Raw genomic sequence first — 27,278 nt, forward strand, 5'->3', positions numbered from 1 at the left:
TGTATAGGCTATATCAATATTTACTGGATTATAAATTAAAATACATAATTTAAACTACTTATTTAAAAATAACACTAGTAAATCCATTATATTAGTGTATATAAGCATAATTTTTATGAAACAAAGTTTTAAAATTAAAAGCATATAAGTGGTGCTGTTTTATATTTTTGTAAATCTCTTTAATGGTCTGTCTTAATAGATTATAGCTGGATTCTCATATCTGCTCTTGCGTTCAATCTGTTGCAGTACGTTGTTTTGGTTGAAGTTTATGAAGAAAAGCTGCTTCACACAAATATGCGTTTGGAAAAGGGAGGTGTATTTGAAGTCTTTTCATTTAATGGTGGACATTTTTCTTTGATACTACACCAAAACTTGACAAGTAGTAGTTTCTTAAATGTTAGTTGCAATGTGCAGTTTGAAACTCTCATCGATCACCTTTTCATGCTCCGTGAGATTAAAAAACAGTGGTCTGTCTTGCACTTTGAATGAATCCTTTACTCGTGTACCGTCAAGCAATGGTCATTTTGAAAATACTGTTTCGCCCAGTTCTGCAGATCTTCCAAATGTTGACATATTTTATTATGAAGTATTTTAAAATTGTGTTCATGAATATTACCACCTGTTTCCTTAGAAAATTCTGTAGCTGTGGGGAAACTGTCAAGTCCTTCGTGGTGGATTCAACGTTTTCACAAATTCTAATTCTTCTCTTGAACACTTAAATTGTATCGTTAGCAACAAATGTTGTCAGTATTTTTCTTGATGTGATAGGCTCATCAAGGACTGCCTCCTTCATAAATGGTGTTGGGTTTATGTTCTTAGCAGCCACTGCCTGTTGTTTCCTAGAGCCATTAATTTATGAAGGGTTGCAAGTGGTTCTGTTTCAGTTCTAGCATTCCTTTCTGTATTGGCAGGGATTCTTTCTAAAGGGAAATTTCCTCTCACCAGCAATTTTTGGTTACCGTGAAATATAGTTTTCATGGGTCTCATGATATAGACAGGATAAATCCTTATTTATTTTTCTAAATAATGAGTTGGTTACCATATATCCTCCAGAGGTGACCAATGAAATGTTCTAGGTCTTTTTTTATAGTTTTGTTTATTTTTTAGAAACATTATATTTATTTATTTTCAGAAAGAGGGAAAGGGAGGGACAGAGGGAGAGAATCATCAATGTGTGGTTGCCTCTTACGTGCCCCCTACTGGGGACCTGGCCCACAACCCAGTCATGTGCCCTGACTAAGAATTGAACTGGTGACCCTTCGGTTCACAGGCTGGCACTGAATCCCCTGAGCCACACTAGCCAGGGCAAGTGTTGATATATTGAGCAATTATTTTTAGATCTGTGGATATGGGGTAGTATGATCAAGAATATTATATAATTAAGGGAAACTAAAGTAATGACCACTGAAAGAAAAACTGATTTGTATATGGAATATTTAGTAATATGTCCCCCCCCCTTACAGGTTAAAAAAAATAAATCATGACTGAATCTGCCTCTAGCACAAGCGGTCAAGAGTTTGATGTGTTCAGTGTTATGGACTGGAAAGATGGAGTAGGTACATTGCCAGGAAGTGACTTAAAGGTAAGCTGTCTTTATTACATACATTTAAATGTGTGGCACGCGTGTACATGTATTTATGAAAATAAATCTGATGCATGTGTAAAATAAGAATTAAAAACACTAGGCGTGATTCTGTAGGTTTTTATGTGATACTTAGACCTCTACAATAAACTCTCAAGACATTTCGAAATGCTCACCGTTTGGCAAAAGCCATTATCACTTGGGGTAGGAGACTAAGGGATATTTTGGCAGCGTGTACCCATTTTGTGGAAAGTGAGTTACAGCTTCAAGGAGGACCATCTCAGGTTCGGCTCTATCATATGGCCAGTAAATGTGACAGTTGCAGGATTAGAAGACCTGGCTTCATCTGTTTGTAGTAATGGGCTTTGTAAGTTTCAGTAAATAGCCACCTTCCCCGTGCGCTAGTTTTCTCATTTAAAAACTGGATAATGAGGAAATATTGAATGTACAGGATGATTTACCTCCCTTGAGTTATTTATAGTGTAAATATGGATTTTTACAGAATCACATGTTCAAAAGCTGGTTCTTCCTGTGAACCAGACTGCTTTTGTATAGATGAGAACTCTCTTCAGCGAATGAATGATCCTTTTATATGCTCTTTTTCTGGGTGCTCACCCTGCCCCTTTTCCCCAGGACCCCAAACGCTCTCAAGGACCACATCTGCTTCCCCATGAAACATGGTTATGCAAGCGCCCATCTGGGAAATCAGTCCCCCCTCACCTCTCAATTCAAATTTGCTTTTGCTCTGATCCTGTCTCTGGGACCTTGAACCTATCTGTGGCCTTTTAGACTTTGTGTATGTACTTGGTCACCCGCATGTTTGAACTTCCCATCTCCATAACAGCCTGTCTGTTGGCTCACCTCTCTCATGCTTGGTGTTCTGTACTGTCTTGAACAGAAAGTCCTGCCCCCTAATGTAGGCTTCTTGGAACCCAATCCCTTTTAGTGTTTCCTTGACAAGTATCTCAGCCAAGCCTGTTCTGGTCGATCCTGAGATTTGGACAGTCTGTTATTGGAAAAATACTTGGATTTTAGCTGGGTTAGGTTTAATGAAGGGCAATGTGCCAACATAATTGTCTGAGTTTAGCTTAACAAAAATATTGTAGTGAGGTTTAGTGAAATCTGGAGAGATTTTAGTTTTCGTCTGTGTGATCTTGAACAAGTCCTTTGGTCTCTTTGGGCCAGTTTCCTCTGGTAAAATAAGGGATTAAATAAATATTAAGGATTTTATCTGCTCCAACATTCTCCAAATGTTCATCTGGATTAGGTATGTTGGAAGTAGAATACTTGTAGTAGGAATTTTTGAGAAAAAAGGAACTGTTTCTCTCTGATAATGTCAGCCACATATTAGCTACATGAGCTTAGTCAAGTTATCTAAATTCCCTAATTTTCAGAATCTTCACCTGTAAAATGGAGATGTAGTATCTTTATCATAAGGTGGTTATGAGGATTCAAAAAATATATATGCAAAACACTTAAATTAATCTATTCTGACTTTGTGATATAATACGTAACTGCCTCCCTCCCTTTTTCATTGCTGCATTCATTCCCTTGTAATTTTTTATCCCTTTTGAGTGGCCTTTTTTGGGAGTCAGTTAGATAATGGAATTTGTAATTTTAGTTAGATTTTGACAATAGAGTATAATTTTCATCCCTAAGAAATTTAGATTGCTTGAAGGTTTTTCTAAGCAATGCATTTTAGGAAATAACCTATTACTTTTATTAAGGTAATAAGGTAACTAAGCCATTTAGTGGGTTATTATAATCTGGGTTATTTGGTTTGACTTCTGGCTCATCTAATTGGACAATTGCCATGTATCCAATTCACTTCATGCATTGTAGATAGTTTGATACCCACTTAAAAAATAATAAAAAACTTATTTTCTATCTTCCTACCCTTTCTATTCAAGGAGATTCAGAGACTAGCTAGTTGATTATATTGCTTAGGATTTCTGATTCACTTGCTCCTTTTATGAAAATTTGAGTTGCTTAAGAGATCTGAGAAATTAATTTTTCACAAATTTAAGATGTTAGAAAGAACTTTGAATAAATCGTGAAATTTCCTCTTTCACATCAATCTTTGCTTATTTTATGCTATTAAAGCTTGGGTATAGATGTGTGAATTTTCTAATAAACAGGATGCTATTATTCCAAGACAACCAGCTGAAGTTAACTCAGCTAATGCAATCAGCTAATACACAGAGATCAATTTCTTGTCATGGGAACAGGTTTTTACATGCTGCAGTACATTGCCATTTTGAAAGAACTTTTTCTGTAAAAGCCTTCTTATTGCTGGCCGGTCAGGTTCTGCACAAGTATCACTCTACTGCTTAAAATCTTCTGGCAGTTGTGTGAACCTTTCATGGTAAAGTTTGGGTCCCTTCAGTGTGCCCCCCAAAGTTTTGTGGTGGCCTCGCCTTAGCTTTGCTCTCTGCCTGCATCTCACTTCCGTACTCAGTGCCGCCCTGTTCCTTTCCAGCCCAAACCACCAGTTGAAGACATCGCACCTTTCTTCTTATTCCCTGTTGCTGGAATCCCCTTTACCCCCAGTGGGGCTAACGAATCCTTATATAAAGCCAGTGCAAAAGTTCATGTTTTGGTGCAGTAGTGGAAATAATAGAGAACTTACTCGATGAACAGGTTACTTGCATCTTTTTATTTAACACCTTCATTTAACCTTTGGAGGTATGTGGTTTCTCCCACCGTTGTCAGTGTACAGATGGGAAATGGAGACCCAGAGTGGTTGTCATTTGCTCAAGGTCAATTAGTTATTGGCAGAACTGTGTCCTAAAATAACGCTTTTTGATATTAATTCTCTTACCACTGGTGCACTACAGTCTAAAGAGAGAAAACATTTTCCTATCAAAAGAGAGATGCAAGGACAATGTTAACAGCATTTTAAGGAGGCATTATTTTAGTTGGAGGGATCAGGAAAGCTTTGGAAAACGTGCTGTGTGAGTTCCAGGTGCCTGAAAATGGATAAGGGTCTAGTGTGTATGTGAAGACTTTGGGAGGTAGGGATAGGAGGACATGAAGAGAAAGGCAGGCATCCCGAAGAGGGACTAGCTTGAGAAAGTACAGTGTTGGGGGTGGCGATGGGGAGCAAGTGTCCACTGGCCCTATTTAAAATCTTGTGGTCATTACGCAGACATTTTTGCTTAAACAATCTTTGGAAACCTTACCGTTGCTTAGTGTGTCCTTTAAAATGAAAATTAGTATTTTTCAGGTTATTATCCCGGGGCTAGCCATAAGGACAGGCAGGCAGTAAGTGGTAGTGGAAAGGTGTATGGTAGGGCTCCCTTCCCTAAAGCAATTTCTCTACCTGAACTTCTAATTATGTCTGAAATGTATCCTCAGAGAATAATTCCTCTGGGTCATAAGGATTTAGTTTTTCAGAGTCCCTGAGTAAAATTCAGATATACCTCTGAGAGCGATAGCATCTTATCCTGTAGGAATAGTTACCACTTAAGAGCAGCAATACAGAAACCCAACTGGAAAATTCCCTGCACTTAGTGCACAATTTGCCTTGTCTTGATTAGTGTTCAAGCCAGTTTAGTTAGCAGATATCTTTGCCCTTAAAATGGATTCGTAAGTAGAACTAAATTTTAGCATTAAATGTAATGAAACAAAAATAGTAACCTCAGCAGTGGTTTTAATGATCTGTTATTAAAGACAAGCAAAAAATAGGCAAAAGATCCTTTGCCTTTACAAGCAAAAATAAAGGAGAATGGAATCAATTAAAGGTAATTCAAGCCAAGCTAAACAAACAGAACCTTTGCTAGTCTTTATGTATTTTAGACGTAATTGTTTTCTGATTGACCTAGATGTATCCACTTACAGAAAATGTTACAATGTTAGCTGATGTGTTTAATTTGTTTAATAAAGCCCTTTGTAAAGTTTACAATTTTGATATTCTTGGTTAGAACAGAGTGACTTGATAAATGTTCACATTGCTTTTTAGATTTCTAGGTTAAAAGAATAACTTCAAAATATAATGTGTTATTTCAAGTTTTCCTGGTTCCAGAACCATTCATAAAACCATTACCAGCTTCAGAACCAGAGTGTTCCATTGAAAAAACAATATTAGTAAAGGTGTCAGTTTTTCTGCAATATCATCTGTGGAACTCCAGTGGTGGTAATAGCACCGAGCAACCTGTGTTGTCCAGCATTTTCTACAACAAAATAATATTCTGTAAGAGACAGAAAAATCCAGATTGAGAAGCCAGAAAAAAATTGATTCCTCTGTCTTTTTGCATGTGATAGGATACTTAAAAAACGCCTCAAGATTAATTTCTGAGATCAAGGAATTTTGGTTAGAATAGATGTTCCTTACCCGTCCATCCGGGTTATAGGTCACCTCTGAGAATGTGATGAACCTTGTGAGTCCTGTCCCCAGAGAGATAGGTATGTGCCCGTATCCTGATTAGGCGTGCATTCCACGGGTTTCGTCCACCCCTATGGATCCCTGGCTCACAGGAGTCAACTCCTTCCCTCAGGTCCATTGCATCTTTACTTTGTGCTGAAACTGTAGGTCAGCATGACAGGCATTAAATAGTAGGAGAAGGAAAAGATAATTGGGATTAAATGTTGTTTTATGGGAACATCACCTTCTAACTTTGAAAGTATTTGAGCCAGAAGCTTGCAGGGGTCATAGGTCTGCATTTCTGTGTGATGATTTCACTTAGTGGTGTTCTCTTTCTCAGTGTTGGAATCTCAGGGTAGTTTGTAGTTTCGCGGCAGTTTGCAAACTTACGCCGCAAGAGACTTTATTTGTAATTGAAATGTTTGGTGCTCTTTCATACATTTTGTGATTGTCAAGTAAGTGTAAATAAACATCAGCATGTAATAAAAGTAAAATTACTTTCCTGGATTGAATTATCAAGTTCATGCCTGTTTGTGTTTTTTTTTAATTTTTTATTAGAATTGGCATTCTCTCGTATTTTTAATATCATTAATTAATAATCCTTATGGCTTGTTTTTCTACTCTTGCCCAGTAGATGGTACTGTCAGCTTTATTTTGAAATATTCTGTTTTCAGAGTTGATCATTTTAAAATTAAATTTTTTCCCCAAAAGTTATTTTTAGGTCTTTTCTTCCAATTAACTTTTTGCCATATCCTGTGCTGACATTTTTTAGGTGAACACATTAGCTATAGTATGAACATCTTACCTCAAAATTTGTGTCTGGAATATGTAGTCAGGAGAAAATGTTTTCATTTCCTTAATTATTTCAGCCTGTTGAGTCTAGAAAACATTTAATGATTGTGGACTATATGCAGAAAATTATTTAAGGTGTTATTTTCACCTGGTGGAAAGAATACTGGCTTAAGATTTTTCTGACTTGAATCCAAATCTATTTATTTGCATCTCATTTATTTCCATGCAAGATCTAAAAACTTTAAGCAAAACGTTTTATTATCCCTTTGAAATTTGAGCTTTCTTGCTCTTCATCACCTGTTAAAATGAGTGGGTCCTTAATGTCATTCTGTTTTATGGGAAAACAGAAGGAATACAGAAAACTTTGAACCTCATGATTATGAGAGTAAACCCAGCTATTTCAAAGAGGATGGGGCCCCTGCACACAGGGAGTGGTTCAGCCTGCAGCGTGCGTGTGTGCTCACATGCACACACACACACACACACAGTGCGACAGGGCTGTTACAGAAACATACTTTGAAGCTTGCCATGCAGTAAGAGGAAATTTTTGATATCTGGAGTCAAAATGTCCGTGAAATCAAAATGCCCTTCCTTTTAAGTGATAGACTTGTCCTGGAGCTAGTAGAATTTTCAGTTGTCATAGATATTACCAGTCACTTTAGAAGAGTAGAGGTGAATGTAATGGAGAATTCTAGAGAGTAGTGAAAGAAAAGAGGAAGTGTAGCGCCTGGGAGTCATGTGACCTGCGCTTCTGCCTTCCTCGTTCACATCTTGGAATATAGATAGTGCCGTGGATACACCAGTAATAATTTCTGGGATAGAGAAATTCCTTCTTTCTGAACTAGGTGAGCTTGGACGAGACCAATTGATTCCTGGGAAAACAGTAATTCTCCTTTTATTAATTTTGATGATCAAATAAACTGTAATATAAGAAAAAAGTCTTAGCCAAAAAATGGTGTTTAAAATTACAAGCCATACATGTGAGCTGGACACTCCACAGGAGAGTGCAGGGTTGGTTGTTCATGTCCTTGAGAAGTCCCTTGCTGCTTTGTTCTAGTCCCCTTCCCCAAATTCCGAAACTAGTAAAACGCAAAGGGTTTAATATCTGCAGAAGGCTTGTCTAGATATAATTGTTTTAATTAACTTTTCAAATGTAATTCACTTTTTCCTCAGGGACTATGTGGGCCAGCCATTAAATGATTACTGTTTTGAACACTTTTGTAAATGTTGCCTCTTTCTGCTGTATTGTCACTAGTTTCGAGTAAATGAGTTTGGAGCCCTGGAAGTTATAACAGATGAGAGTGAGATGGAAAATGTTAAAAAAGCAACAGCTACTACGACTTGGATGGTACCAACTGCTCAAGAAGGTAAGAACAGGTTGTCTGCATTACTTCTTTCTTTTGAAAGTTTTTAAATAAGAGTATCTAAGGTTTTATAATAGGCTGAAACCTTGAAAATCCTGGGTGATCTTCATGTCACATGTTCTTAGGTAAATTTCTATAACAAAAATGATATGGAACCAGCTTTTATATTTTAAAATAACCATTGACTGTCTTCTCTCCTAATGCCAGATCTGTAATAGCACCAGGTTAATTGGAAATTACCAAGTAAATCCATGTAATAGCCTATCCAGGTGATTTAGTCAAAAGCCTGCCACTTTTTTCTCATCTACTCCGATGGTTGTAACTAACACCTATATGCTGATGACTCCTAAATCTATATCTCCAGCCCCGACCTCTCCCCCGAGCTCCAGGCCCGTATTTCCACCTGCCTACTGGACATCTCCACCTGGATGTCCCACAGGTACCTCAAACTCCCCATGTCTGAAATGCAATTCATTTTCTATTTCTTTCTCCCCTCCCCCCCCAACCTGCTCTTTCTTCTGTAACCCATAGTTCAGTTGATGGTCGGTAGTACCATCTACCCAGTGGATGAGCAAGAAATCTAGGAGTCATCCTGAGTGTGTTCTCCCCAGCCCCATAGCCTGTTACTTAATCCTCTTGGGTTTTATTTCCTAAATATGTCTCAGATCTGGCCTTTTCTGTCTATTGTCACTGCCACTGCCTTAATTTAGACCCTTATCAACTCTCACCTGAACTATTACAGGCGTCTCCTAAAGAAACATTCTGCTTCTGATTTCACCCAGTTTATCATGTACACTGAATTTAGAGGAACTTATGTAGATTGCTTATCTGATGCTTCACCAGTTTCTGCTTCTCTCTAGCAAGACATACAGTGATCTGGGTGACCCGCATCCACCTGCTCTGTCTCTCTGCTCTCTGTTCCATTCTTTGTACTTTGTGCCCCGGTAGCACTTACACATAATTCTCTGAACACATCATGTGGCTTCATGCATCCTTGCCTTTGCTCGGATGCCTTGCCTTGCCTGTTTCTTGTGGCTGGGATGCTATTTCTCTCTTTTACCTGTTGGTAAATGCCTTTCTTTTGCCTTTCAAAACCCTGTTGAATTTTTATACCAGAAAAATTTTCCCTGACCTCACCCCAGGCCAATTGTATCACTTCTTCCTCTGTACTACTTCTGGAACTTGTTCATACTTCAATTACTGCATGTGTCACTTCTTATTACAAATACTGGTCTTCTCACCTGTCTTCTCTTCTGGACCATGAGCTCTCTTAAGGGCAAGGTCCATACTGTCATTTTCAGTGTCTAGCTTAAATTAGTGCCTAATAAATGTTTGCTGAATGAATGATTAGCCTAATGATTCAGGCAAAAGGAAATGTGAGTCCTAAATGATTTGGATAATTATGATTCAGGAGATCTGCTACATTAAAAGGAAAACAGAGACATTAATTTAACCAATTTAGTAAAACAAAATTACTCATCAAAATGTAATAAACATGAAATAACATAGATAGCCCCTTTTAAATTTTGTTAAAGACACATATTCTGATTTAGTGACTAATGAAATTTTCTTCATTTTACTTCGAACTCTAGAAAAATCCTTGGACAAGCTTTTTATCTTTTCTGCAGAATTGTTTTGTTATGTAAATGATTTTGAGTGATTTCTACCACACTCATCCTCTTCTTTCTCCCAAATGCTGTAGTTTAATCATCCATTCAACAAACATTATTCTTTTATTGTGTTGCTAACAAAATTATTAGAAGGCAATGTTTAAGTGTATTTGGGACTGTTTTCTGTCATGGTTTTGAACTTTTCCTCTTCTTTTCATCTTCCAGTTTTTTCAGAGAAGACTGGGATGCCTTTCAGGTTGAAGGAGCCAGTGAAAGTAGAAGGGCTTCCGTTCTGTGAGAACTGTTGTCAGTATGGCAATGCCGACGAGTGTCTTTCTGGAGGAAACTTCTGCAGCCAGAATTGTACTCGGCATATCAAAGACAAGTAGGTTTTTGCTCCATTCCATCTATAAAATGGGTCTTAGAGTCTAAGGTCATGGTGCTTGGGAATACAAGAGGCTCTCTGACCTCTGTCACCCTTTCATGCCCCCCCCTTTTGGGGGGGAGACATTTCCTGTCGAAACAAATGGACCTTGATCTCATTACTGGACCCAATGACCTCAGTCTTGTCTGATCTGAGTTTTACTACGTATGTTTAACCTGCAGTACAACTTCTGCCTCTTGCTTATCCTTCTGTTTACGTTAATTTGATTATTTCTCAGCTAAAAGTATTTAAAGTTCTCTGGACTACGTACACCTTTTGATGGTACTGATGTTTTAGGGAAACACAGTTCTGTTTATATTTGGGGGGTTCTGAGGTAACTCACCTAAAACTCTACAAATACAATAAAGGTGATTGGAAATCAGCTGAATGAAGATGGTTATAGTGAGTAATGTAATGGGTTATGTTATGTTAGTGCTGATCTCAGGGCAGACTGAGAAATGGAGAACACAGACATCAGATGTGACTGACAGAGGCATCCCTTTGCCACTTGGGGACCATCTCGCATAATTCAAATTATTACCAAGAAGATACAGTTTTTATATGTAATTGTATACTACCAATAAATGACCTGATATTTATATTTTGGTGGAATTTCCCATGTATTTTAATCAATACAGTCGTGAATTGTCTATTTTTGTTGGCCAGCTGATATTTTACTAAGTTACACTTGGCCATTTTCATTTGGACTTATCATTCTTAATAATTGATAAATCTTTGCTTTAAAGTTGCCCTGAAGACTAAAATGTCCTTAAGTAATTGAATCCTTTATTAGTATTGGTGGCAGATGTGAAAGACAAACAATTTTAAACTTGTAGGAATATGTTTCATATATTGTGCTTGTCCTCTTTTGAAATTAACATAGAAGCTAATTTCTACTTTCTAACCTTGATAATGTCATACATGATAATGGTTCAAAGTGTTCCTTATCAATGATATTCTAATGTCTATACATTTCTCTTGGTGATTAAATATTTGTCCTTTGGAGGGTGAAGTTTGAAAAAAATTTGCATTGATATTCAACATGTAGGTATTTAATACATATTGTTTCCAGTCACTATTTTGGGTTTATAAACACAGCAGAGATCAGAAGGAAGAAAGGGACGTTGGAGAAGACAATGAAGAAGAAGATGCTAAGTGCAGTCGGAAGAAAAAACCAAAACTTTCTCTGAAAGCTGACTCCAAGGAGGATGGAGAAGAGAGAGATGATGAAATGGTTAGTATGTCTTACACAGCTACCCAGGAACACAGGGGTGCTTCTTAAGTGGTAGCATTATGGTCAAAGGCACTGGCTCTGCAGCCAGTTACTGACTTCAGGTGCTGCTTTCATGACTCTGTTACCATCAGCAAGTTACCTACCTGCTCTCTCTTTGTTGTGGGTCCTCATCCTAAAATGAGAATAGTGAATCATAAGACCCACCCTTTAGAGTGAAGAAGGAAAATGTGTTGGGATTTATTGCTGGAAGGAAAGGGGCAATGGCAGACCTTAAGTTTGGCAAATGAAAGTTCAGTTTCTTGATAGCAGGAGCCCAATCCCATTTTGGTAAATTGTAAAACACTATGTGAGTAGGTAGAAAATGGCAGATCAATGTCAGGTATATTTGGAGAGAATTAATTCAAAATACGTGAATTAAGACATAAATATCTTACCCCTAAAGAATATACGAGGTCTATCCAAAAAAGTCCAGCCATTGTTAATATAATGAGTACGGTTTGCGTGACATCAATGTAACCTGGCAGCCAAGGAGAGTGGGCTGGAATGCGCATGTGTGAATAATGACAACGTCACCTAATGACAACTTCACTGTACTAGTCAGTGGAGGCAGTAGATGCTGTTGAGTGAGCATGTGTACTGTGTGTGTGGCCATCACATTCAAAATGACTGAGTGAGTAGAGCAACGAATCTGCATCACATTTTGCGTTAAGCTTGAACATTCCTCTGTGGAAACTAGTCAGATGATTCAGAAGGTTTTGGGGGACAATACAATGAGTGCAACGCAAATAAAGCATGGTACAGATGCTTCGAAGGTGGTTGAAAATCTGTCTAAAGTGATCCACGTTTCAGAAGGCCTGCAACACACAGGACACCTCATAGTATTGAACATGGACAGGCTACAATCAACAGAGATCGGCGACTGTCAGTGTGAGAACTAGAAGCTGATCTGGTGCTTTCAAAAACTACTCTGTCTGAGATTTTGATGCAGGATCTTGGCATGAAATGTGTCGTGGCAAAATTTGTTCCATGGCTTCTGCTGCCAGAGCAGAAGAGACATTGTGCTGCAGTCATTAATGACACTGGAAGAACTGTGTGAGGTCCCAGGGTGCCTACTTTGAAGGGGACTTAGGGATCATTGTCCTATGTACAGTGTTTCTTGTATCTCGTATCTTGTATTTCTTCAATAGATGTGTCTATTTTTCATGTAACACAGCTTGATCTTTCTGGACAGACCTTGTATTAATGGTTCTTAGGAAAACAGAACTTGGAGATCTTGTGGCATTTTCCTTAAGATCAATATTGAACAACTTTCACTTGGTAGTCAGTGCTCTGGGAGCTGGGAATGCAGGGGTGAGCATGACAGCAGGAGGACAGGGTCTCTACTCTCAGGGACACTACATTCTCACTAAGGGAGCGTACAGTGAGATAAACAGAAGTGTCAGCCTGTAATGAGTGCTGTGCTGCAAATTACACAGCACAGTAGGGCTTTAGGATTTGCTGACTTTGTTAAGCTGGGTTGTCAAGGAGGCCCCCCGGAGAAGGTGGCATGAACAATGTGCTCTGAATAATAAAGGAGCCAGCACTGTAAAGTTAGGAGTGAGGAGCCCTCTGGGCAGTGGAATAGCTAAGGAAAACATGTAGCATGTTTTCTTTGCAGAAATAAAAAAAGAATATAGTTGAGAGTGGAGTAAGTAGAAACTGAAGAAGTCCAGGGCATTTATGTAGGGCTTTATGGTAAACCAGAATAATGGGTTTTCACTTTATTCTGAGCATGATGGGAAGCCATTGGAAAGGTAAAGGCAAGGGAATCCTTTGATACAACTTATGTTTTAAAATGATCACTCTAGCTTTGACATGGGAGAGCAAAAGTGGAATCAGGGTACCAGTTAGGATTTTATTGCAGTAGACAAGCTAGGAGGGCTATGTAAGATAGAACAATGGATTTGGGGTCGATGTTAGAGGTAGGGTCATTGGTGTGTAAAGGAAAGAGAAGAATCCAGGATAACTCTTAGGTTTTTGGCTTGAACCACTGACTGGATGACAATGCCATTTACTGAATATTGATGCCATTTACTGAGGATGGGAAGGCAAGGCTGGAGTACAGAACCTAGAGTTACTTGCGCAGTATGAGTCTGGGATGCTGATGTCCAAGTGGAGACCCCAAGTAGGCAGGTGGATGCATGACTGTAGAGTCAAGGAAGAGGTCAGGACTGGAGGGTGGACTGGGGATTTCGGCAGACAGGTGATCTTTAAAACCTAGGGGACTTGGAGGAGACACCAGCAAAGGGACTGAGAAGAGAGGCCCGTTGAGGTGTGGGGAAAATCAGAAGGAAGGGGTCAAGGAGCTAAGAGGAGACAGTGTTCCCCGGAGGCAGGAGCAGGAGGATCCCTGCTCTTCTTCTGGGTAATTGGTGGAAATGCTCCTTTTGTAAGGACTGTAGGCTAAAATCACAGTTCTCAAATGACATATATTCTTTCTTTCCTTAAAACTTAGGACATTAAATTGTAGAAAAGTACAAAAAAGTAATGCTTTTGACAGCTTTCTACTTTTGTCGGTGCCAATTTCTTGAACTTCTAAAAACCGCAATTTTCCATTCTTATTGTAGGAGAACAAACAAGATGGAAGAATCCTGAGGGGTTCACAGAGAGCCCGAAGGAAAAGACGAGGTGATTCAGCTGTATTAAAGCAGAGTGAGTTAATTTTTAAAAAAAAGGTTTCACTTGCAAGTTTATGAAATTTTAAAAATTTCATGCAGGTAGACATTTTAGTCTCCGCTGTAATGCATGCTAGGGCAGTTAAGGTATACTTTGCTTTGTTTTTTTAAATTAAATTTTGTCAGTAAAGATTATTATTTTGGTGATTGCTGGGGGAGAGGGGTATAAGGAATAAATGGTGAAGGAAAAAATATAATAAAGATTTTAAAAAGGTTATGGTTTTGAGGAAGTAGATAAGGGAAAGAGTAGAAGTTAGTATGGTCTTCTAATTAGTGTTGGGCAAACACAAGAACGTCTTCCTTTATTTTCTCATCAAACAGGTCTCGTTTACTTCTGCACCTTTACTAAAACCTGCGTTCTTGTTCATTTCCTAATATTGTAAGTTTCTTATAGTTCCTCTCCAACCACAGCCTCCTGACCATTTTCTTTTTGGTTGTTCCCCTGGCAACACTTGATTCTCAGGAGGAATCCAGCCCTCAGGCCCTTCCCTTTAATACTTGAGTGGATGAACTCACCACCTTCTTCGGCATGGACCTTACGTTGTTTTCATAGAGGCCCCAGTGGCCTCCACTGGGTTTATCCTCCACCACATCTGCCTGACCAGTTCCTCCTGTTGGTCAGTCCGCTTCGCACAGCTCCACTCCCAGCAAATCAGGGTCAGGAACCCAGTGCTCCTCTTCTGTGATTGGATGCATTCCTTGCTTGTTCATCTGTTAAGTCTTCAAAAAGAGTTTGAAATATTTCTACCTGGCTCAGGTGCACAGCCTACCTTTTACATGTGGAGATGACTTCTATTTTATGTTACTGAGATTAAAGCAAATCAATTCTCAGTTACTTACTGCTTTGTGTCAAAAAATGTCATTTATCTTTCTCTCCCTTCCCCTTCACTTCTATTCTCAGGGCCCTGTCTCCTCTGGGACCTTGCTCCTTTGGTCCTTTTTTTTTAACCCTTAGCTATTCAGACTTTTTTCTCTTCATGAGCTCCACCTTAGCTTCAAATCTCACTGCCAAAATACCTTTCACTTTAATTTTGTTACCTATCAAGCTATTGCATTCTTCCTTTTATTTCCATTACTTGTCAGATTAATCTAAAATAAAATTGATTTTAGCTGACACTATATCATTATCACTTATATATTATTTTGTTGCTCAAAATCCGGGCCTCCCTGAGTTGATTTTCTTCCAAATCGGTAGCCATTACCTCACCACTCAGTACACTGGCCACCTTTAGTCTTCAACTTCTTGATCTCGTAGGCAGTTTTTCGAGCATCCTGCCTCTGGAAGTGCTCACTTACTGTGGCTTCCATGGTACTGTTCTGCCCTGCGCTGTCTTCGTAATTTCCTCTGAGTTCTTTGTGTCTTTCTTCTGCCCTCCTAACTGTGGATGTACGCTATAGTTCACTGCCTAGCTTTCATTTCTTTGGCAGAGGAGGGAAGAGAAGAGACAGAATTACCAGCCGTGGTCATGAAAGAAGAACCAGGCCTAGTGGTATTTAGGAAAGTAGAGTTCACATGTACATCTGTGGTTCACTTGCCTTTCAGGTTTGCCTCCCAAAGGGAAGAAAGCTTGGTGCTGGGCATCCTACCTGGAAGAGGAGAAAGCTGTGGCAGTGCCAGCGAAGCTGTTCAAAGAGGTCTGGCTCCCTGGAGAGCTCTGTCTCTAAGGGCATTACTGAGCTGCAGTCACGGTTGTCCTTGCCCTGTCTGTCTGGGACGTGTGACTTGGGATAATTTCCTCAGCATGCTGTTTTTCATGTGTGTACTTGCGTGGAGGGGTACCTCTCTCCGTACATGCACACCTTCCGCCCGTGCGTGTGCAAGGCCGCAGACCTGCGCGTGTGCCCCTTTCTCTCAGCATTTACCATCTTTCACTTAAGTTTAAAAGATACTTCTGCTATTTCTAAAAAACTAGTACATAAGGAAAAGCTGGCATGAAATTTCATGTCAACATCATGAGTTTGGGAGAATAAAAATGGATTACTGAGTTTTTTTGATATCCCAACAAAATCTAAAAGCGAGTTAACCACAGTAAATGAAAGTATTTGATCATAAGTAATTTAAAGGTATAGATACCACGTGTAGTTGTAGCTAGGAGCTGCTGCTCATGAACCAAAACAGGGGTCAGGAAACGTTTTTAATAAAGGGCCAGAGAGTAAACATTTTAGGCTTTGTGGGGCATCTGGTCTAAGTGCAGCAGCTCAGCTGTTGCTTTAATGAAAAAGCCATAAACGATATATAAACGAATGAACATGGCTGTATTCCAGTGAAACTTTAATTACAAAAGCACGTGGTGGGCTGGATTTGACCCGTAGACTATAGGCTGCTGGCTCCTGGTTTTAAATTACTTAATTATATTTAATCACGGCATGTAATAAGTCTGTCGTCAATACCTTGTTATATATGTAGGAACATAGGGACTTTAAAAAGTGATGACTAGTAAATGTTAGGATGAGTACATCTACACTAAACATAATAGTCGTTACATATGAACCTGTTATATATAATTATATTCTGTAACTTTGGTCCTATGAAAAATAGCCTTTTTACACATTTAAGAAGAAATTACATGTGGAAAGTGGAGACAATTGTACTTGAACAATAAAAAAAAACATTTTTTTAAAGAGTAATATGGACAGGGAAAAAAAAGAATGTTCTAAAAAAAATTATATGTACAGATAAGCTATACACACACACACACACACACACACTCCCACATCTAAATCCTCTCCCCTCTATTAAACCAAATGATAACATAGGTTACTCATAATATTGTAAACTTTGCTTTTTTGTTAACTTAGTTTGGAAATTATTCCATCTCAGTTCATTCCTTTCGTATTCTTTTATATTAATGCATAAAATTCCATCTTATGGCTGTTCCATAACAATTTAAGCTGCTCCCTATTGATTGACATGTGACTGACAAATTTATGACACACAACATACATATAACATACATGTCGGCCAACAGGGAGTGATTCAAATTGTAGATCAGACATGAGATGGAATACTATATGTACATATGAAATACAGATACACAAATCTTTTGCTGTGTTTTAGTGAATACCCTTGTGCACCCGTCATTTTGCACATGTGTGGGTATCTCTGTTGGATGATTTCCTAGAATTAGAATTGCTGAGTCAAAGAGAATTTTTTTTAATTGATACCATGAGATTGCTAGAGGTTGTACCAAGTTGTATCCCTGCTAGTGATGTGTGTGTGTACCTGTTTCCCTAGAGTCTTGCCAGCAGTGTTCTCAAACTACTTTGTCCATACTAGCCTGATAAGTGAGATATATTTTTGTGTAATTTCACTTTGTGTGACTCTTGTGGGTGAGGTTGAACAACTTTTCAAATATATAAGACATTTAAATTTCCTTTTCTGTGACCTGTTTATGGTCTTTGTCCATTTTCTGTTGGCTCATTAGGTGATTTTTTTTTTTTTAATTAGTTCAGCCCTATAGCTCAGTTGGTTGGGCATCCTTCCACAAAGTGAAAAAATTATTTACGGCCCTGGCCGGGTGGCTCGGTTGGTTGGAACATCGTCCTGTACACCAAAAAGTTGGCAGGTTCCATCTCCCGTCGGTGCGTGTACAGGAAGCAACTGATGTTTTTCTCTCCTTCTCTCTCTCTCTGAAATCAATAAACATATCCTCAGGTGTGGATTTAAAAAAAATATGTATTTGGTTAAATAGTCTTTATTTAAGAATGGTAATTATTCATGTTTTTAATTAGACCTTCAGGATAAAAAAATAACTAAAACTGCTGTCATTTTTTTATTATAGTATCAATCCTTTCCATATAACAAAAACGGGTTTAAAGTCGGCATGAAATTAGAAGGCGTGGACCCTGAGCATCAGTCTGTGTACTGCGTCCTCACTGTGGCTGAGGTAAGCTTTCCTTCATCTTTATTACTAAAATAAAATGGTGATTGTGGAATTTTAATAATGGGAAAAGATACCACTTGTTGAGTGCTTACTTTATGCCAGGCATGGCGCTTAGTGGTTTGTGTGCATTACTTCATTTAATCTTTACAGAAATCCTCTGCAGGTCATGCTTTTTCATCCTTATTCTCTAGATGAAAGAACTAAAGCTCAGAGAGGTTAGGTGATGTATACAAGGCCACACAGTTTCTAAGAGGTAGTCTTTCCCATGCTATGTTCTTTTAATTTTTTTTCAAAGATTGTATTTATTTGTTTTTAGAGAAAGGGGAAGACAAGGAGAGAAACATCAGTCGGTTGCTTCTGGTCCACACCCTGACTGGGGACCAAACTCACAACCCAGGCATGTGCCCCAAGCAGGCATCGAACTGGGGACCTTTCAGTTTACAGGACAATGCCCAACCAGCTGAGCCACGCCAGTCAGGGTGTGGACCAGATCAACAGATACTCTTTTAGCATAAGGAACAGATCGACAGATTTTTTTTTTTTTTTTTTTTTTTTTTTTTTTTTTTTTGCTATTTTGAGGTATCCCTGTGAAATTTTTCAGGAAAAATTGTACAAGTCAATTATCTATATCTTAGTCTAACGTACAGAGTGAGGCAAAAGTAGGTTTACAATATTGAGTATTTGAAACACAGAGATTATTCTTATATTATTATTTATTAATGATTGTATTATTTTCCATATGAAAATCTTTAAAGCTGCTTTTGCCACACCCTGTATTACTGAGAACGGTTCTTAGAATTGCTCCCTCCCTTGAGCCAGGGGTGTGTATCTTTTTAAAAATGTCCCCAAAAGAGTGAGATGATCTTGCGTATTAGTTTTATTTTGCATAGCGACCTTTCACTTAGGGAATCTGGTAAGAGTTTCGGCTGCTCTAGAACGTGATCACACCTGACGGCTGGACGGTGACAGTCACGGTGAACAACAGTGCACAGCGGCAGAGAGAGCGCCGTGGGGTAGTGCTTCCACATGTCAGTGCACTCTTACTAGCTCTCAGAAAAGCTGCATTTTATGTAAGCATGGTGAGAAAGCAGATTCAGTAAGCGCGGACCGCTTTTGAGATGTTGAGCTGTAAAAGGGAATGGGATCTTTGTGAGGCCCGTGTGTCTCTGTGGCATGTTTCAACTCTTGGATTATGAAGAATATTTATTTTAGCTTGTCTGGTTTTTTATTATAGCAGTAATGTTTGCTCATCATGAAAACCTCAACTAGTATAAGAGCATATATTACAAAAAATAAGGCCTCTCCCACCCTCTTCCCTGATTTAGTATCCCAGAGATAATGGCTCTTAGTAGTTTACTGTGTTCCTTCCAGATGTTCTTCTCTTCGTGTAAAAATATGTACATCTATATTTTTCTCTTTTACATATTAATGGCATCATACATAATAGTTTGTGCTTGCTTTTGTGACATGTATCTTCTGTAGTATACATACATAATATTTTTTAACCATTTGGTAGTATTCCATTTTACTGAATTGTCATAATTCTTTTAACTGCTCTCATATGGATGAAAATCTGAATGGTAAAAAAAAAAAAAGAAGAAGAAAAATCTGAATGGTCTTCACTTTCTCATCACTATAAGCCGCGCCCATGTGAATACAGTTACAGACATTAAAGTTTTTCATGCATGTTGCTATTTGTGCTCCAAAAAAGATTTATTAGTTGTTACATTCTCACCAAGAGTGTAGAAGAAGCCAGTAGGGAGCAGATAACTGTTAAGATGAGGGTAGGAGAAGGGGGATCTAGAGTGTTTGAGGAGGTCCAAGCTTAGCCTGGGGGAGGAGTCTCTGCTTGGGTTCCATCCAGAGGGAGCAGAAAGGATGGGGGTGTGTGCACAGGGAGGCTTGCCAGTTTGGAGGGAGACATTTGAGGGAATGCCCTTTCCATGGAAGGTAAATCATCTGCCTAGAGTGAGGATGGAGTTTGTAAGTGAAGGAGAGGGAGGAGGATTTGAAAGGATTTTTAAAAGATGTGAAGAATGGGAGTGGGAACTAGACAGGCCCTTCTAGAAGGTTTGCTCTTCAGTAGGGAGAGTCCAGGATACAGGGACATTCAGTTCTCATTGAGTTAGATATAGTTCATAAATAGCAAATACTGAGCTATTGCTCCTAAGAGAATTGAAAGGTTAGGTTCCTGTGAGCCTCTGGTCACAACTTTTTTGTCAATTGATTAATATGTAGCCTTGTTTATGTGTTTCTGTTCCGACAGCTTATCATTTAATATCTACCATTGATTCACTAACATTGAACTCACAGCCAGCAGCACTATAACTTGTACCTGGTGAAGCGTATCTAGTGTACCTATCTTCTCTGTAAGGCACCTCCCAGCCCTCTCACACCTCTATTGAAGAACACTAGCCAGCACTTCAGCACGGTGCTTGGAGGTCATTTTAATCAACAAACTGACCCCCGAAAAGCACAGACATGAAAGACACAGCACTGAATAGACTGTGCAGAGGCACCTGCTAACAGTGTGAGACCTGAAACAAGGCGGCAGAGCACGGCCTTACCCGACCTTGTCTGGGGTCTTGCACGAAGGCCCACTCAGATTTCCTGTCATGCCGCGCACGCACCTGTATCCAGACCCCACGTGTATTATTTGTGGGTTACAAATAAATTTTATCAAATAGGTGAATTCACAGGTATGAAATCTGTGAATAATGAGGGTCAACTGTGTCTTTTTTTCCTTCAGCACCAGTCCCTAGTCCAGGTGTAGGTGCATGATTGGTGCATACTCGGGAGAACGGACTTTTGTTAGGCAAGTGTTTTGGGAAGGACACCAGGCAACAGTTTTAAAGTGTTGGCAAGAAAATGTGTTAAGTAATTGCCAAATCAGGGAGACTTAGAGTGAGGGGGCTTGCTGGGGAAAAAGTGGATTGCTGTGAGATGCTGGAGTTTTCATTGAGATTAGGAAGTGTCCTGGGAGCAGCTGGGTTAGCAAACTGAATAGAGGGGGTCTTCGTAGGGTGGATATTTAATAGTTGAAAGGCAGTGCAGTTTCTAAATGAGACAGTATCCATGGGGGACAGTGTCTGAAGTAGAGAGGAAATGCAGGGAGCCAGGGTCCAAGTTATCGGGCGAGGCACCTATGTGTGTGATGGAACTACTCAGAATGGAGAAGAAAAGAGTAAGCCAGGGGTCTGTGTCTGATGAATGGGAGGGGACGGTTGGGAGAGGAGCACACAGGTTGATAAGGGCAATGGGGTGCAGCTACATGGCATGGGCCTCGGAGGGATGGAGAACAGGAGAAGGAGCAGCCTCTGCTTGAGGGATGGCTTGAGAGGGAACAGCTAGGGTGCCTTTGAGCAAGGCGGTTGAGGATGTAGGAGACAGTTTACCAAAACATGGGATTCCAGAGTTCATAAGGCATAGTAGAGAGATGGAGAAACAGAGGGAGGTTGACTCAGGGATAGAAGCTCAGAGGTGTCGCTGAGGAACTAGAAGAATAGATTAATAAAGGGGCTTATTTCTTAGGCACTGACCAGAGGCAACTGAGTATAAAGCTGAGTAGGTTTGCCTAGCTCTCAGGCTGATAAGAGAAGCAGCCTCTGAGCTCCTTCTTGGCGTGGGGTGGATGTAGGATGTGGGACCTACCCTTCTTGGGAGATTGTATTTTCAGGGATCCCAGTCCCTGCTCTGTAGAGGGACACTGGTCTCCACTCGGGGTGGTCAGCTCAGTTGTAAATTTTATATATGTAATATAGCAATGCATTCTCATTGAAAAAAATACTAATATATAAGATAAAATACAAAAAGTTCATCACTCCCTTTTGCCTCTTCCTTTTCACTCCCATTTCGCAGAAGAAATTATTGTTAATATTTGGCATATATCCTTGCAAATATTTTTCCTATATTATATGTACATGCAAGTATGTATATAAATGTGTGTATGATACACATATTTATGTGTGTATATGAATCATGACATACACATACAAACATGTACACATACATGCATGGACTCAACACACACAATTTTCTCATTACCTTACTCACCCTGTACAGTTTGTTTTGGAGGACTTGCCGTGGCAGTAACAGTACAGCTTCTTTTCTTTTTGGGGATTGTTCATTGCCCTGGCTCTGGGCTTCCATCTCAGGCTTCTTGTTCAGGCTTGCGCAGGGCAGGTGCTCCTGGAGTGCGTAGAGGTCTGGTGTGGTGTGTGGTTCCACTGGAACACATCTGCTTCGCCGGGGGAAGGGAGATTGAGAGGCTGGACTTCTTTCTAAGAGCCCAAGGCAGAGCAATGACCCAGCTGAGACTCCATATACCCAGTGGCCTTTTTAACTTGGAATTTCCCCAGCTGCCACCCTATATGTACTTCCACAGCTTTCAACAGACGTCACATAAAGTGATTTCTTACTGGCATTCCCGGGAGCCTGTCTCACCTGAGTACGCATTGGGTAGGCTTTTCTTTCTTTCTCCCAACGCAACAGTTGGTAGAGAGGAGGGTTCTGTTGGGCTTCTGTGTGTGTGTGCCAGTCTTGGTCTGGCTGGATGTCACCATGTATGGAACTTTGTAAAGGACAAGGAGCCTGCAATGCAGACAGCGTGCAGTGACGCCTCCACCCTGGGATGCTGCAGGGGCTGTGTGCCCCCTGCGCTGGGCTGGCTGCTGCCCTGCCGCTCTCCACGGCGACACATGCTGGCAGAACATAGCAGATGAAAGGGGATGTGTATCTGTCAGAAAAGTACCTTCATCCCATAGCCACGTGCTCCCTGTGGAACTGGAGATAAGGCTAGAACACGGAGGCTCCGCTTTTCTCGTATACACAATAGCCTTGGCCTTGACGTTTTGTCATTTGTTTGCTTGTTTTTGCTGCTCTTAATGAGGAGACTTTGATTAACATAAACTGTATCATAATAGATGTCCGTATACACAAGTATCCTCAGTGTTTCTCTTTTGTTTTCTAATCAACCCCCCTGCACCCATTGCAGGTTTGTGGGTACCGGGTGAAGTTGCACTTTGACGGGTATCCGGATTGCTACGACTTCTGGGTAAACGCAGACGCCCTGGATATTCACCCAGTTGGGTGGTGCGAGAAAACTGGCCATAAGCTCCATCCCCCCAAAGGTACTGTACTTTTTTCTTTTCTATTTTAAATTCTATAAAAAGTTACTTTTTTGCATGTTAATTTTGGAATTTTTAAGAATTCAGGCTTTATAATCCAGGTAGGCCCAAATTCAAGCTTATTGTCCACAATTAAAAATATGTTCATTAAAGTGAAAGAAAAAAGTAGAATCCTATTGAAGAGAATAACTACCATATGTCCATGTACTTATTTGCATATAAAATAACATTTGCGTGATACTTAATTTTGACTACAAATAAATTTTAGCTGCAGGTATATATATATACATATATTTATTTAAAAAACTGATTTGAAAAATTACTTCTAACCCGTTTACAAAACTAAGTTTATTTACTGATAATTCCGTATATTGAAAATCTCAAAAATTATGCATCGAATTTACAGATGTTAATATTTAGGGGATTGTAAAGCACAATATAACACTAAAAATTGATTTAGGCTGTGGTTGAACTAATAGCAATTACTTTTTAATTATTGAGTGCTTTATATTACAATTTGCCCATGATTTTTGCCTGTTTCATGTTTATATAAAAATCCAGAAATAACAGATACCATCTTTTCAGTCCATCTCCATTTAGTAATACCTTATTTCCTTCTTTTTGAGCTGCTACCTACAGTACTGTTTACATGATATCAAAGATTTAGGTTACTAGTTTGATGTTTTTGGCCTGTGTCAGTGTTACTGTTTTTGGTGGACCAGCTCTCCTTTGGTTTTAAGTGAAAAGTTGATGGCAGAATGCTATTTCCAAATGGCTGAAGGATTAAACAAAAACACAGAAAAAATGAGGGCAAAAAATAAAATCTGTAAGCCTTTATGTAAATTGACCTCTTACATATGGTGAGTTATTAGCTGTTATTTTCTTGCTGTCTTCTGAACTTTAAAGAAAATAGAAAGAGAGCAAATGAACACATGAAATAAAATGCTAGATATCCTTTTTAAAGGAAATGATGGTTTTATCAACATTAAACATGAAATTGTGAAAATTAAGGCAAGGACATTTCCATTATTGTAATTTACCAGTGTGCTTACTTCATACATCTTGAATTATCAATCCTCTGGTGGTAGGCCAGAAAGATTTTATCTGCTCTATTACTGTTTTTCCAGCTTCCGTTTGTACAAATTAGTTTCCCGAAATAGAGTAGTGAGGGAAAAATAAGGAATTTGACTACTCTAGATCAGTAGTCTACTGCTAAGGAGTTCTACCTAAATACTGATAGAAGTGACTGGGAAGTAAAAGGAAGAGCACCTGAGTAAAGTGTATATTTGCTTCCTTACACCTTTTTTTTTTCAAGACCCATTACCATCCATTTGAAATTGAAAAAAATATATATAACTTATTGTAAATAAACACAACCTGTGTGTAAAAATTCATAGCTATGAATTACGTTTTAAATTCTATTTTTTTAAGAAATCACTTGATCTGATTTTGGCATGTTTGAGTTACAGGTAAAAATGGAGCTAGAAAACTAAGTGTGAGATATTTTGATATGTTACTAAGTCTGTTTATATGTTCTTTCCCTAGGTTATAAAGAAGAAGAATTTAACTGGCAGACTTATCTGAAGACATGCAAAGCTCAAGCTGCTCCCAAGTCACTGTTTGAGAATCAGAATATAGTAAGTACATCCAAAATACCATTCCTTTGGAAAAAAAAAAGAAAATGCCTTTTCTTTGTTGGATAGGATAAATTACAGGTGTTTTCATAGGATAAATTACAAGTGATAACAAGAAACTATAACAAAATTCATTGCTTTGGTAGAGTACTCTTACCTTAGTTAAACTTTAAAATTAGCTTAAAATCTTCATAAATATCTATTTTATAGCCATATCATCATTGCCTTTTTTTGCTGTTGAATGGGAGAAGGCAGCATAGTACAAAATGCAGATGTAATTTACAGTTAAGGTGCATTAAAAAATTAAATTGATGGGATGCTTTATTGTTACTGTTACTTGTTTAGGAGTGCTATTCAGATGGGATTCACATAGTATAATAAATGTAGCCCTGTTTAGATTTGCATGCCAGAGACTGTTATTTACCTTCCCTGCAGCATCTAGCTTTATTGTACCAGAAGCACAATCTGGATGTGTGTGTGTTCTCCTTGACCTGTATTACTACTTTCCTTTACCTTTGGCATCTCTGAGGAGGCCTCATACTGTACATATGTTCTTCCTGACCCAAGTTCTGATCAAATTGGAAAGAATGGAGAGTAAGCAGGTAGAACACCAAAATACTATCTCTACAACTGATAAGAGCTCAGTTACATGGCCTATATTTGCTATCAAATGAGCGTCTTGATTCTGAGCCCTAGAATTAAACAGATTTACTGGCCCGCCTGTCCCCCACCCAAACCCAGGAGTACTGGAGCAAAGCACACATACCCTCCCACAAGAAGACAGCGTCCCCTAGAGGAGCATATGGAAGCCATGCACCCTGTAGTGCAGCTTACATTGCAGAGTATGACGAGCTCCATCTTCCAGGTCCACCAGGCAGCAGTGAGTGAAAATGTGGAAAGAGGCAGTAATGTTTCAATTAACATTCCCTCCAAATGAAAATAAATGTGAGGATTAGGGAAAACCGTTCTCCTCCAGTCCAAATAACCTCCACTTGGGAAATGATTTTAACCAGTTGTTTGGAGCATCAGTGTAATGCCTAAAAGCTCTCTGATCAAATTGAACATAAGCCTGGTCGAATTAAAGAACTGAAGAGAGGCATGTATGCATGTGTGTGTGTGTAGGTGGGTAGCTAATAGAAAATGAGCCAGGTTCATATGTTAAAGTATCTTAATTGAAAGGATAGATTAGTTGCTGAAATGTAAATACTGCATTTTTGGTATGTATTCTCTGTCAAGACGAGGCCAGTCAGGTGGAAAACTCAGTGACTGGCTCTCCCTGCTCTGAGTGTCCTAATCCCTCTCTGGCTCCCCAATGAAGATTTCGGTTGCGGATTTGAGTGACAGCTTTAAACCGTCTCCTTAAATTTCATGCTTTGCTAGTACACAGCTTAATGTTAGGCTATGTGACTGGTATCTAAGAAGCAATTGATTTTTGTATTTCTAGATTCCTCTACCTTAGAATACTCAAATATTTATGGCCAGAACTCTGATAAATAATTTCAGGACTTAAAAGTGACAGTAAAGTTATCTCTGTAGCATTAGTGACTGCTTCTTCAATTTAGACAGTACTTAATTCTTAATTTTCGGGTACATGGCTTTCTGCATTTTTGTAATGATAGTGGTACAATTATAGTAAAAAGAGAGACAGCATCTATTTTGCTTAAAGTAATTAGAATTCTATCAGGATACTTCAGTATGGACAGAAGGATTTTTTTTTTTTTTTAGAAGTACAGCAGTATTGTGATTGGTGTAACTAATACCCAAGTATACTTCTCTGAGATTAGGATATTTTTCTTCAGAGAAGATTTTAAGGAATATTTACATTTTACTGCACCTAAGCACTAAATTTTATTGAATTTTTATTTTTTTAAGGAAGTCTTTTTTTTTTAAGGTTTTATTTATTTATTTTTAGAGAGAGGGGAAGGGAGGGAGAAAGAGGGAGAGAAACATCAGTGTGTGGTTGCCTCTCACGTGACCCCTACTTGGGACCTGGCCCAAAACCCAGGCATGTGCCCTGACTGGGAGTCAAACCAGTGGCCCTTTGGTTCGCAGCCTGCACTCAATCCTCTGAGCTACAGCAGCCAGGGCAATTTTATTGAATTTTTATGATCTTAGTTCCATGTCCCAGATGGCTGATAATCTGTGAATGTCCATATATTACAAACTGTCTTTGAATGGCTGTATATATTAATAGCCAGTTCTTTGGGTGCTGTTGTGGATAGTATCAGTAGTGCGAAATAAAAGTTGTAATAATTTGCAGCGTTTGATTTAGGAAGATGACCTACTTTCAGTAGAGTACTCTTTTGAGAGATCTTTTCAGAAGTGGGAGTGAATTTGTACTGACTCATACACATTTTTGACTTGACTAAGTGCATATTTTGTGTGAAATAAGTCATTGTTAACTCTATAATCAAGGAGGAGAAAAACAGGAAGTGAACTTATCTGGTGAATAAAATTCGCCTAACTAGTACAGTTGTCTAAGATACCGAAACACATATTAATATTAATTAAACTCTGTGAGGTGTGGGTGGGTGTTTTAGTTTTGTTGAGT

General features: G+C 39.0%; 1 protein-coding gene across 9 annotated transcripts in view; it reads left to right on the forward strand.

Moving 5' to 3' along the window:
• Window positions 1-27,278, forward strand: part of L3MBTL3 (L3MBTL histone methyl-lysine binding protein 3) — a 96,523-nt gene that overhangs the window by 17,462 nt on the left and 51,783 nt on the right. For 6 of the 9 annotated variants that reach the window (XM_024552172.3, XM_045188767.3, XM_045188765.3 and 3 more), the window contains exons 3-12: window positions 1,464-1,582; window positions 7,993-8,104; window positions 8,466-8,540; window positions 9,937-10,096; window positions 11,234-11,369; window positions 13,976-14,060; window positions 15,627-15,718; window positions 17,866-17,970; window positions 22,961-23,096; window positions 24,639-24,730. In XM_024552172.3, the coding sequence (XP_024407940.1) occupies window positions 1,481-1,582; window positions 7,993-8,104; window positions 8,466-8,540; window positions 9,937-10,096; window positions 11,234-11,369; window positions 13,976-14,060; window positions 15,627-15,718; window positions 17,866-17,970; window positions 22,961-23,096; window positions 24,639-24,730 (1,095 nt within the window). In that variant the 5' untranslated portion in view covers window positions 1,464-1,480. The remainder of the gene's footprint in view (window positions 1-1,463; window positions 1,583-7,992; window positions 8,105-8,465; window positions 8,541-9,936; window positions 10,097-11,233; window positions 11,370-13,975; window positions 14,061-15,626; window positions 15,719-17,865; window positions 17,971-22,960; window positions 23,097-24,638; window positions 24,731-27,278) is intronic. The other 3 variants (XM_071219641.1, XM_071219642.1, XM_071219643.1) reach the window with 3 other exon arrangements.

This window comes from Desmodus rotundus, chromosome 11 (genome assembly GCF_022682495.2).
Source record: "Desmodus rotundus isolate HL8 chromosome 11, HLdesRot8A.1, whole genome shotgun sequence".
Classification (NCBI taxonomy): domain Eukaryota; kingdom Metazoa; phylum Chordata; class Mammalia; order Chiroptera; family Phyllostomidae; genus Desmodus; species Desmodus rotundus.